Below are 12,825 nucleotides of genomic sequence, written 5' to 3' on the forward strand. Positions count from 1 at the left end.
GCGGGGGGGGGGCAACAGGGGGGCTGTACCTCACAGCTGGCGGGGCGGATATGTGTGTGGATTTTTTACCCTCTGCTCAGGCCCATAGCTCTAGCTTGCCCCTTTCCCTCTCCTCCCCCATCAACCGCCCTCCGGGGAAGCTGCCAAACATGGGGGAAACTGAGGCACACAGTGGCCTGGCAAAAAATGCTGCAGTAAATCCCTACTTTGTTGGAGCAAAGCGTGTCGGCCAGATCCACAGGCTGGGGGCTCCTCCCCAGAGACTGGCACCGTTGAGAAAGATCAGGGGGGCTGTGGGGTTCAGTGGCTGCACATGACGCTCCCAAGGTGATGCTGAGGCGCTCCTGGGGTGCACAAACCGGGGAAGCATGAGTGGGAGCAGAGAGGTTTTTTTCCCCTCTGGATCTGGCCCCAGGGAACTGGGCTGGCAAACCGGGCCCAGACCTGGTGCCCCCAATTGCCGATGAATGAGGGAGGGGGTCAGAGGTTTGAGGATTGGCCTGCTAAACCTAGGGTTGTGAGTTCAATCCTTGAGGGCCATTTAGGGATTTGGGGCAAAAATCTGTCTGGGGATTGGTCCTGCTTTGAGCAGGGGGTTGATTGATCTAGGTGATCTCCTGAGGTCCCTTCAGGTTGTGGAATCTCCACCTCTGGAGATATTTAAGAGTAGGTTAGATAAATGTCTATCAGGGATGGTCTAGACAGTATTTGGTCCTGCCATGCAGGCAGGGGGCTGGACTTGATGACCTCTCGAGGTCCCTTCCTGTCCTTGAATCTATAAACCCTGATATTCTCTGATTCTATGAGAGAAGAAACCAGGGGGAATGATTTCAGGGTTGGAAACCCTGCCTTAGGGTGAGAGACGCCAGCAGCTCCACTATTGAGCCGAACAAAGGGAAAGTTACGGGGGGGACCTGATCCCTGTCTGGGAACACTTATGTGGGGGACAAATATTTAATACCGGGCTCTTCGATCCAGCAGGGGCACCTGTAACACCCACCGACCGCTGGGATTTGAAGCTAGATGAATCCAGATGGGAAATAAGATTTTTAGCAGTGTGGGAGTAATTCCCCCTGGGGATAATTTCCCAGGGGCATCAGGGGATTCTCCATCACTGGTGGGTTTAAAATCGCCTTGGGGTGTTGCTCAAAGAGATCTGCTTGATGGACGATTTGGGGGGGCCATTCCCAGGCCAGGGGGTCTGACTAGAAGATGATCCCGTCTGGCCGTGGTAGCCAGGTATCTCTCTCCTGGCCCCACGGCCCCAGCTGCCTCCAAACTGGCAACTTGATCTCACCCCATGGCTGCTGTGGACAGGAGCTACATTCCCCCCCCCCCCCAGCCCCTCATCCTGATTCCCATCACGCAGGCCCCCAGTATCCCCCGGCTTGAGGCCATGAGGGGTGGAAATGAGAGGCCAGGCCGGCCCTGGGCCAGAGAGATGGAGGAACAACAGGAAACAGCTGCAAAGCAGTTGGGCTCCAGCCCCACAGATGGGGCGGGTGGGAGTCACGAGGCAGCAGGACATGACACCAGCTGACCACGGATTAGGGTGACCAGACAGCAAATGTGACAAATTGGGACAGGGAGTGGGGGTAATAGGAGCCTATTTAAGAAAAAGACCCCAAAATCGGGACTGTCCCTATAAAATCGGGACATCTGGTCACCCTACCGCGGATAGAGACGCTTCCTCCTCCACTCAGTGCTAATAACCCCAGTGTCCCGGTGGGGCACTGTGCTGCAGGGAGGAGGATGGGGGCTCAGTAGGGGGCACTGTGCTGCAGGGAGCCGGTTGGGGACTCAGCAGGGTGCCCCATGCTGCAGGGAGTTTCACATATTCTTCACTTCTGGTACTTAATTACCGTGCAGCTGTTCCCCAGCTGCCCAACTCCAGAGCTGGCTGTACCTCAGTGCTGGGCGAGCCATCCCCATGTGGTTGTTTCCCAGCTGTCCCGCCCCAGAGCTGGCTGCATTTCCCTCCCGTCTGTCTGGGCTAGGGAAAGATCAGGGTCTGTTCTGATCTGGGCTATATCTCCACATCCCTGTCCCTGAACTATCCCGTCCCAATTGAGGCCATGTGTCTGAGTGGTCTGCAGGGCGTGTGGCTCTGTCCCCTCCCCCGGTGGGTGAGATCCTGCCCTGCAGTTTGCCAGCTCCGATCTGCATGGCCCCAGCTCCTACCCACCGCAGAGACGGCTCTGGCATCAAGAGGGCGCAGAAAACGCTATCCCTCCCCCATCCCGCCTCCCACACACAGCTCTGTCCCACATGTGCTTCTTATAAACAGTTGGCGAGAGACCCACCCCGCATCTCCCAGCCAGGCCTGCTTTTTCCAGAGCTTGACTGTGGCCAGACGCCACTTAATTTAGGGTTGGTTTGTGCACATACCGGTAGGGGCAGCTCAGTGGGGGGGCTCTGCCCGCTGTGTGTGTGTGTGTGTATGGGGGGGGAGGGTCAGGACCAGCCCGATGTCCCAGCATGGCCTTAAGGGGCGCTGTGCTGCAGGGAGCAGGGCAGGGCTCTCCCCTGGCCGTCAGGGCTGGTCCTGATGCCCCAGCACGGTGCTACAGGGCAATGTTGTGAATGGAACAATAGGAATTGCACTGTGTTGAAATGCAGCTAACTCTGGGGAGGGGCAGCTGTTGACAGCTGCATAGCAACACTGCACTGACCCCCGCTGAGCCCCCCGCCTGCTCCCTGTAGCACAACACCCTCTGCTGAGCCCCCCGCCCCGTTCCCTGGAGCCCAGAGCCCCCTGCTGAGCCCCCGCCTGCTCCCTCCATCACAGCGCCCCCTGCTGACCACACATCCCGCCCTGTCCCCTGCCCCACTCCCTGTGGCCTGGCACCTCGTAGCACTGCACAGGGGCATCGAGGCCTGCAGTGATTGCCATGGGGAGGATGTTAACTGGGGAGGGGAGGTGTGGGGCACTACAGTGCTGGGGGCTGGGCAGGACAGACACACTGCCGGGCCCCCCACTGCTGGCTCCCCCTGCTGGCCCCAGGCTGCCCATGGCACCATCTCGTCCCCTAGTGCTGGGTAAGGGACTGGGAGGGCAGAAGTCTGGGCTGCAGGGCACGGCCTGGGGCTGGGGGGCACTAGCAGGGGCAGCAGAGCCCACGGCCGCAGCGGGGGAGCGCAGGAAGGGCCGACGGGGAGGGAAGGGCTGGGATGCGCAGGGAACAATGGGGAGAGGGGTTATTGTTCTGCTGGTGGCTGCTGGGAGGTGCAGTCTCTGGCCAGGTGCATGCTGGGAGATGCAGTCTCTGGCCAGGTGCATGCTGGGAGTTGTAGGCAGGTGCATGCTGGGAGATGCAGTCTCTGGCCAGGTGCATGCTGGGAGTTGTAGGCAGGTGCATGCTAGGAGATGCAGTCTCTGGCCAGGTGCATGCTGGGAGGTGTAGTCTCTGGCCAGGTGCATGCTGGGAGATGCAGTCTCTGGACTGGTGCATGCTGGGAGTTGTAGGCAGGTGCATGCTGGGAGATGCAGTCTCAGGCCAGGTGCATGCTGGGAGATGCAGTCTCTGGACTGGTGCATGCTGGGAGTTGTAGGCAGGTGCATGCTGGGAGTTGGCCAGTGTGTGCGGCCAGCGTGCGGGGCAGGAGCAGAGACTCCGGCTCCGACAGCGGGTGAGTCAGATCCGCCCCCCCCGGCTCTGTGCACCCCGCGGGAGGATCGGGGGTCGGGGTTGGTACTTGGGGGGTGATGGGATTGTGCGGGAGGAGGCTGGGGGGGGGCGAGATTTGGGGCTGGACGGGGCCCTAAGGGGTGAGGATTGGGCAGGGGGCTGAGGGGAGGGAGGCTGTTTATGGGTGTTGGGGGGCTGGGTGAAGGGGCTGTGCCGGGGGCTGGGTGTTGGGGGTCTGGGAAAGGGACGGTGGGGGGCTGGACAGGGTGCAGTGGGGGGTTGGGTGAGTTGTGGCTGGGCGGAGGATGGTGAGAGGGTTGGGAGGGCGGTGGGGAGCTGGGTGAGGCGGGGGGCTGGGTGGTGGGGAGCTGGGTGAGTTGGGGGGCTGGGCGGAGGGCAGTGGGGGCTGAGTGAGGCGGGAGGCTGGGCGGAGGGCGGTGGGGGGCTGAGTGAGCTGGGGGCTGGCCTGGGTGCTGCCCCTCTAACCCTCACTCCATCTCTTCCAGCCCCCCCGCCATGCCGGCCCCCTGCTCTGCCTGCGACGCCAGCCCGGCTGCCCTGCGGCGCCCCAAGACGGGCCACGCCCTGTGCCGCGCCTGCTTCCTGGCGGCCTTCGAGGAGGAGACGCACCAGGCCATCGTGGCCGGGCGGCTCTTCCGGCCCGGCGAGACCGTGGCCATCGGCGCCTCGGGCGGCAAGGACTCCACGGTGCTGGCCCACCTGCTGCAGCTCCTTGACCAGCGCCACAGCTACGGCCTGCGCCTGCTGCTGCTCTCCGTGGACGAAGGCATCGCCGGCTACCGCGACGCCTCCCTGGCCGCCGTGCGCCGCCACCAACGCCGCTCCGGCCTGCCCCTGCATGTGGTCTCCTACCGCCAGCTCTACGGCTGGAGCATGGATCGCATCGCCCGCCACCTCGGCCCCCGCAACAACTGCACCTTCTGCGGCGTCTTCCGGCGCCAGGCCCTCGACCGGGGCGCCCTGCTGATGGGTGCTGACAAGATCGCCACAGGTGAGGGGGAGCCGCCGGGGTCCCTCCTGCTGGGAGGGGCAAGATGGCCACAGGGGGCGAGGGGGCAGGAGTGCCCACAGGGAGTGTGTGGCATGGGAGAGCAGGGGCCAGGATCGCCCTGGGGGCAGGTGGGGTGGGGTGTCAGCTGTACATCTCCCCAGGTGTGTGTGGGGGATTCTGTGGGATGGAGGCAGGGGGAGCTGAATTGCGGGGAGCGGGCTGTGCTGGAGAAGGGGGTGCTATGGGGTCTGCTTTGGGGGGCTCTGTATTGTGGGGAGGGGTCACCGCAGGGTCTGACCCGGGGGCCCCCTCCGGCCTGACTCCTCCGCTCTTCCCCGCAGGGCACAACGCGGACGACGTGGCTGAGACGGTGCTGATGAACTTCCTGCGGGGCGACGTGGGTCGGCTGCGCCGGGGGGCAGGAACAGGGCCAGCGGGCGGGGAGGGGGCCGTGCCCCGCTGCAAGCCCCTGCGCCACGCCTACGAGAAGGAGATCGTCCTCTACGCCTACTTCCAGGGCCTGGACTACTTCAGCACCGAGTGCGTCTACGCCCCCCAGGCCTACCGCGGCTACGCCCGCGCCCTGCTCAAGGAGCTGGAGGCCGCCCGGCCCAGCGCCGTGGCTGACCTGGGCCACTCGGGCGAGCGGCTCTCGCTGCGCTCCGACCTCCGCATGCCGGCCCGCGGCACCTGCCAGCGCTGCGGCTACGTGGCCAGCCAGCCCCTGTGCAAGGCCTGCGTCCTGCTGGAGGGGCTCGACCGCGGCCTGCCCAAGCTGGGCATCGGCAAGCACCGGCGCCTGCGGGACAAGCTGCGGGACGGGCAGCCCCTCACCCAGGAGGAGCGCAGGCGTCTGGGGGCTCCGGCCGAGGGGGAGCCGCCGGAGGAGCAGGAGTCTCGGGGGGAGCTGGGGACAGACGAGGAGCCGTGGGGCAGACGGGAGCTGAGGGGCCCACAGGACCTGGACTTCTGAAGTGGTGTGGGGTGTGCCACTGAGACCAGCCATGCTCCAGTCCACAGCCCTACTCGGGGGCCAGGGGGGAGTGGAATCCAATGGGATACAAAGGGGGAGATGGGAGCCAGGACTTCTGCGTTCTCTCCCTGGCTCTGGGAGGGGAGTGGGGTCTCGTGGTTACAGCAGAGGGGGTTGGGAGCCAGGACTCTTGGGTTCTATTTCCATGTCACTGTGTGACTAGGTAAGTCAGTTTTACCTTGCTGTGACTCAGTTGCTCCCTCCCACCCCCCTAGAATTGAGATGATGCAGCTTATATTTTGTAAACTGCTTTGAGAGCTGTTCATAAGTGCTCAGTATGAAGAAATGGCTCATGTAATCTCCTGGTACAGAAGAGAACCAAGGACATGTGAAAGAGCTGATAATAAAACTGTTTTCTGAAGAAGAAATCACGCGGTAAACAGCCTCTCTAATCTTTGGCAATCACATAACAAAAGCCAGCCAGGCCCTTAAAAACTAAAAACCCGGCTCGCAAGTTTAAACTTAGACAGGGCTGCTTGAGATATTTCGAACAAAATAGGGGTTTTTCTACCAAAAAATGTAGAAACAAACATTTGGAAACACCTGACTCCCAGTTTTTTGCAACAAGGTTGGACGTTGTTGAACTGCAAAGCTTCATTTTTTTCCCAGTTGAAACAACTTTTTGGTTAGAAATTTGAGCAAATTCACACGTTAAGGGGGCAAAGGTCCAAACTTGAGATGAGATATTTCAAAACGATTGAAAGGAAACTGCTTGAGGGATTGGAACTGAAGAAAAAGTTATTCTCATGTAAATATTAGAGAGTTTGAACTTTTCAGTCTGATTTGGGGCTGGGTAATTTTTTCCTGAAAGTCTTGGGGCAGGGGAAACCTACAGCCTTTGTGGCCTGATTACACAGCCCCAGGTTTTGCCGGGTCACAGATTGCCTGGTTCAAACCACAAGGGTCAGAGATGATGCGAAGAGTTTTACAGAAATGATTTTTAGTAAATCCACCCTGTAGCAATAAATGGCATGTAGGAACCTTTCTCTGCCATTCCCATTCTATAGCGGGGATGCAATGTTCATTTATTCTCTAGAACAGGAATTCTCAAACTGGGGGTCCCAACCCAAAAGGGGGTGGCAAGGCTATTAGAGGGGGGTTGTGAGACCTAGGGGTACCATATTTGAAGGACACTGTCAGAGGAAAAGGGGAACTGGTGCAGGGGTGGGTACAGCTTTCTGGCCACCCAGCTCCGAAGGCAGTGCTGCCGTCAGCAGCAGTCAGGGTGACAGTGCCTTACGCCTGGGAGCGGACGAGGTTTCACTTTTATTACAACTCAGCAGCAAGAAGCGCGAGTAGGGACTAGGAGGACAGTTTGCACGCCAGCGTAGCCTTTTATTTCATGTAACGTATCACACCACCGTGGGTTCAGATCTAGCGGCTACCGTTTCAAGCTTAACAGTGAAAGTCACCTGTGCTACGTGCTCTAGATGTAGAATCTCGAGGAACACAAAGACCAAGGGTAGAGACCACGCAGACATTCACAAGTACAAGGTCTAGTCTGTTTTATAGGTTTTATTAAAGTTAGTTATTCTCCAAGCCGATGGCAATTCTAGACAGACCTACGCACAAGTTACAACTATAGTTACACTCACATCCTCAGCAATAGCATTAGGTCTGATGGGTCTTATGGTTTGAGCAGAGGGATGGTTCCTGCTGGAGATTCCCATAGCGAGCTCAGTTTCCCCACTCTGGGCACCCTGGTTTTATGTGATTCTGCCTATGGCAAACTTCTGCACATGGACATGAAAGTGTCACCCCTCTTTTCCCTTGTCGGTCCCCTACAAACTTAAGGGACCCCGATTTTTATAGGTTGTGTAGGCTCTCTTTGTTCTCATTAGCATTGACGCACAGCCTGTGTCCTGTGGTTAAGGCACGTGCTGGAAACACATGTGCCTTTACAGCATTTTTAGGATTTAAAATTCATCTTCCAGTACATTTTTCTCATTACCCCTTGGCCCCTCTTTCCCCCATTATCTTAGGGAATTGGGTTTTTCTTCGCTCATTTACTTATCAGCATTTTTTAGCTCCAAGGCCTAAACTAGTTAAGCTAAAACCTTTCAGGCCTCAGCCTACAGGTCTTGCATTTCAACCCTACTGACTCAGATACTGAATACGGGATTCTTCCCTTTACATACTGATCAATCGTAGACTTCTATAGTCCTACGACTTAAGTATTGAGCATACAATGATTATATAGGCCATAACGTGTTAATCAGATCACACAATAAATGTGAACAATAATCTAAAATCATTGGCTATACCAGGCCAGAGGGAGACGAGGACAGAGCTGAAGCCAATGCAGGCTCCTACTGGCCCAGGTCCAGAGAGCAGGTAGGCACGGGGGTGGAGTGTGCCAGCGATGCCCAACAGATGCGGCTGGGTTAGTGTTGCCAACCCTCCAGGATTGGCCTGGAGTCTCCTGGAACTGGCATTCATCTCCCAGTGACCACTGAAAGCAATCTGGGAATTATAATAGGATATTTTAAGAACATGACACTGTGTCATGTTGGAAAAAAAAAATCTCCTGGAATAGCTTCAGTCCCAGTTGGCAGCCCGAGGCTGGGTGAGGGAGCTGATCTCCAGCTGGGCAGCGTAGGAAAGCCACTAGGGGATTCAGCGCCATTGATTGCAGAGATAATGCGGACATGTGTCATTTACTGCTCCTGGGAGTATGTCCAGTGATTTGCTGTCACTTCGGTTGGGGGGCGGGGTAATCACAGCCTGAAATATATTCAGAGGGGGAGCCCTGCTCTAGAATGGGATTAAAAACCAGCTGCCCTTTAGGACAGTACCAATTTCCATCTGATTCTCTAGGCCGGAGTGTCTCAGTCTTTTCCGCACGGGAGCGCACCATGGTCCTGCAGCCCCCCTCCCCACCCCCACCTCGTCTCGGATTCAGATAATAGGCCCTGAATTTAATCACCTGACAGACCCTAGCAAAGGTTGGGAAAACACGTTATGGCCTACTGTACCTCTGAGCTCCGCTCTACTCAACTGCCAGATCGGGGATGGAGGCAGAAAACCCTGAGGTAGATTCTCTTGGCCATTTGAAATGGCCATTCTGTCAAAATCAAAATGTTCAGTGTGGGGTCGGGGGAAGTGTCTAAATGACTTATTTTGACATTTTCATTTCAGGTGCTATTCCTGCCTGCTGGCCGAGTCCCTTTCGGTGACTCGGTTTCCCCTGGTCTAATATGGGCGTATTGATACTGACCTTTGTGAAGTGCTTTGAGAGCCACAGATTGAGAACACCAGCTAGAGGGGAAGGATGGCCCAGTGGTTGTTGGGCACTACTCTAGGACTTGGAAACTCAGGCAATACACTACAGACTTCCTCTATGGGCTGGGGCAAGTCACTTTAGGCATCGAGATTCCATTGAAATCAACGATGCTGCCTGAGTCTGCAGAGAGCCCACTGTAGCAGTAGGATTTTATGTTTGCATTTTATATAATGTAGAATGAAGAATAATAATGCATCATGTATTAAATGTATTGGTGTATGATTTGATTATATTCTGCCAGCCACCCTTTTTGAATAGCAGAACGGAATGGCCTAATGGGCCATTGGTAGAGCTGCATCAGCCAGCATCTGTGTCTGAAGCTGATTTTTAAGGCAGTGACAGATCTTTAGGGTCACCACTTTGTTGTAGGTTTAGCATTTTAAAATAAGTAAAAGAATGCAATGAGTGTTTTCTCCTGCGTTGCAATTTGATGTTCCTGTTCACATGCCCTGTGTAAATCAATCCTGGTTTGTGTGCGAATAAGGAATGTGTGTGTTAGAAGATAAGTGTGTGAAGGCCACCGAACCAGATGTTCTAGGGAGGAACCGAGGACAGACGCAAGGGCGATAGAAAATTACAACACACCCCTGTTGACATGTCGGAAGAGGGCAGATTGACGACTCCAAAAGTAAGACAGGCACCTATTAATGGGAGCAAGATAGCTGTGATCAAAACCAGCATGGGGTAACTCCCTGGGAGACTTAATTAAAAATAAGAAAAACAATTTAAGAAAACAAGCACTCATCAAACAACAATTGATTACAGCATGATGGTGCAAAACTCATTGGCCCCAATGAAGGAAAATCTCTATATAAACAGGGGGCCTTGCCATGAAACTTTGGGTTCGTCCTGCCAAGACTTCCCTGGGTTCGATGGAACCCGGCTCCTCCCTACCCGTGATCAACCTAGCTGGCCACTAGATTGATCCCGACTCTGGACTGGTAACTATAACATCAACTGGCAGGATAGCGTGTGTGTGGTGTGATTGAATGCCTATGCTAATCGTTGTATTTCCAATACACGTGGCGTATTGCCTTTCCCCCCAAAAAAGATCCTATGTGCTTCTTATAAGCATAACATTTTTGGTGGAGAATTGCGAAAAGGGAAAGACATGCAGCATGATTATTGAAAATATTGCTAAAAGCTGCACCATATGTATAAAGTGATCAATCATTCAGGTGTGCACACCCCCGGTCATAAAGATACCGGGCAATAGGGGGAGGATTAGCATCTTTGCTCCGACCCGTCCGTCAGGGAAAACTATACAGATAAGATATATGTGTAAACTGTTTGTACAAACTGTCTAGGTACAGGTCTGGCCCATCTTACGCGGGGATTCCGTTCCGCGGTTAGCGCGTAAAGCGAAAACCGCGTATAGCCAAAACCCCACTGAGTTCAATGGCAGGCGAAATCGCCCACACTACAGGTATAGTATTAAAATTGTTGTTTTTCTCTTGCTTTTTTTGTTTTTGCCGACCGCGTAAAGTTGAAATCGCACATGTTAAATGCGCGTAAGATGCAACAAACCTGTACATGCACCCCCCGTCGTAGAGGTACCGGGCCCTAAGGCCTGTTTGTCATGGAAAAATTGCATAGGTGAATATACCCTCAGTCGTAGCAGGATTGAGCCCAAAAGGTAGAGGGCTTCGGGTTCATACTTGGGACAATACTTGGAAGGGTGATATCTGGGCTGATGGAAAATAAGCAAGTGATTTAAGGAAAGAGAGTGAGACGTTAACTCTGCAGAGGCTGGAGGGAAATAAGCAGTTGAACGTTGTAAAAATGTTTTTTAAAAAAAGTGTTATAGAAAGCGAATTCTTGGTTTCCTTGCAGCCATTCTGAAGGGAAAATGGGCCTCTTTCCAAAGGAATGTATGTAAAGAAGCCAGGCAAAGAGACAGTCTGATTGAAATCATCTGACTATGAACAATTTAGTCCGATTCGCTAAAAGAACGTAAAGGGGTTTCTATTGGAACTTAACTGCCCCCAAATGTATACAAATGTAATCTGTGAACAGCTGTGTAAAAATTAAAGCAGTGTAAGGGATGTTAAGCAAAAGAGTATGTATGTATGTGTGTATAAATATATTGTGTAACTATGTGGAGTGTTTAGGAGCTAAACCAACACTCCTGGTTTGTAAAACTCTTGTTTTGTAGGTTTAAAATGAACTGGTTTGGTTTGGTTTTGAAATAATACCACTCAAATCCATTTGAATCTTTCATTCAAAGTTGCACAACTGAGAAACACTTTTTGACAGACACAGGTAACTAGTGTTGTTTGGCTTTGGGATTTAGCATTTAACCCTTAAGGTACCTCAATGCTTTATAATGTTCACTATCTTCTCAAAGACCAAAGTCGTGGCTGCAGCAGGGCAGTCCAACCCAGAAGAATGGGAAGAAATTCCGGATTTGTTTTGTGGTAACAAAATAGCAAATAAAAACACTAGGAAAATAATAAAAAGGTTAAAATAAGACAGTGCCCCTCTGGAGCAACAGCAGGGGTGAGGTGCACAAAATAAAAAAGGCAACATTAAAACCACTGAGCCTTAAGGTGGCTCTGAGTAATCAGACTGTCACTTTGATAAGGATACATAAAAACTCTAAGCACAAAAGAAACAGTTCCACCTTATCTACAAATTGATATGGCTAATGTTATAGAAGTTAAACTATGAAGGGAATGTGCATTCTCCCCAGGCCGTGTGCAGTGTATATTGTAGAAGGGATACAAGAAATGCAAACAAAATATGCCACTTAAAATCCTATTAGGTCTCCAAAGGGAGCCACCATAGGTTGTGTTTTCTTTTTCAGATCGCTGGGTGTTTTGGAAGCAGGAGTTGAAAGTGGAAAGAAATCAAAACTCTGGTGGAAGTTGATTGTGTCCCTTTTAAAACAAAGTCTCTGAGCTGCTTGGCTTTGGACCCAAAAGCAAGCCAGAAAGTGTCTGAGTTAATGCAAATCACCTGACTGATAGAGGAAGGAGAGAACTGCCCATAAATGGCAGCACAAAGGAGCCGCAGATAAAGGACAGACCTGGTCAGCAAACAAACTACCTGAAACCAAAAGGCTCAAATTATGACCCTCCAGAGAAAGGTGGAAAAAGGAGTCAAACCTAAACAAAAAAATAAAAAATAAAACAGGTTAACCCTAAGTAGAAAAAAATATTCTTTTTGTATTTGTGTGCAGTGCTAAAGTCTAAAGATAGGTACAAAAGGGGTCTGCTTATATACGACACCCCTACCTTTCAATTCACCTATACCCCAAGGCTGTAATTAAATTAAAAAGCCTATGCAAAAATTTCAAGAGGGCATTGAACACACTGGCCTCAAAAACAAATTGTCTAAATAAAAGGCCTGGTATAACAAAATACTTTTAATACATTTGATGTTAATATTAAACGTTGGAATAAATGTAAAGTTAATAAGTACTGCTAAAAGGATTCAATTTCCTTAGCCCACACATTTATAAATATGCTGAAATCACTCACCCATTGTGGAAACTGCTAAAGAAAAAGACAGAATGGGAATGGGGAAAAGAGCAGGACTCCGTGTTAACCCTGCTAAAACACAAGGCTCTCCCAACCCTAGGGTTACCATATTTCCACAAGCAAAAAAGAGGACACTGGGAGGGGGGAGGAGCCCCGCCCCTGCCCCACCCCCATCCACTCCCTCCCACTTCCCACCCCCTGATTGCCCCCCTCAGAACCCCCCACGCTCCTTGTCCCCTGACTGCCCCCTCCTGAGAACACCCTACGAGCCTACCTGTCCCCTGACTGCCCCGACTCTTATCCACACCTAGGGTTACCATATTTAAAAAATAAAAAAAGAGGACACTCCACGGGGCCCTGGCCCCACCCCTTTCCCGCCCCCGCCC

At 53.1% G+C, this 12,825-nt stretch overlaps 1 protein-coding gene across 1 annotated transcript; it reads left to right on the forward strand.

Moving 5' to 3' along the window:
- Nucleotides 1-3,568: 3,568 nt before the first annotated feature.
- On the forward strand, nt 3,569-6,042 carry LOC117870596 (cytoplasmic tRNA 2-thiolation protein 1-like). The gene is made up of 3 exons (XM_034757796.1): nt 3,569-3,630; nt 4,136-4,641; nt 4,983-6,042. Exons 2-3 carry the CDS (start codon nt 4,146-4,148, stop codon nt 5,612-5,614), a joined length of 1,128 nt encoding a protein of 375 aa, XP_034613687.1. The 5' UTR covers nt 3,569-3,630; nt 4,136-4,145; the 3' UTR covers nt 5,615-6,042.
- The last annotated feature ends 6,783 nt before the right edge of the window (nt 6,043-12,825 follow it).

Source organism: Trachemys scripta, unplaced genomic scaffold (genome assembly GCF_013100865.1).
Source record: "Trachemys scripta elegans isolate TJP31775 unplaced genomic scaffold, CAS_Tse_1.0 scaffold_52, whole genome shotgun sequence".
NCBI classification, from domain to species: Eukaryota; Metazoa; Chordata; order Testudines; family Emydidae; genus Trachemys; species Trachemys scripta.

Coding starts and splice junctions, on each gene's coding strand:
- LOC117870596 (XM_034757796.1), top strand. CDS start 4,146: ATGCCGGCCCCCTGCTCTGCCTGCGACGCCAGCCCGGCTGCCCTGCGG. Junction 4,642..4,982: donor TGCTGACAAGATCGCCACAG/GTGAGGGGGAGC, acceptor TCTTCCCCGCAG/GGCACAACGCGGACGACGTG.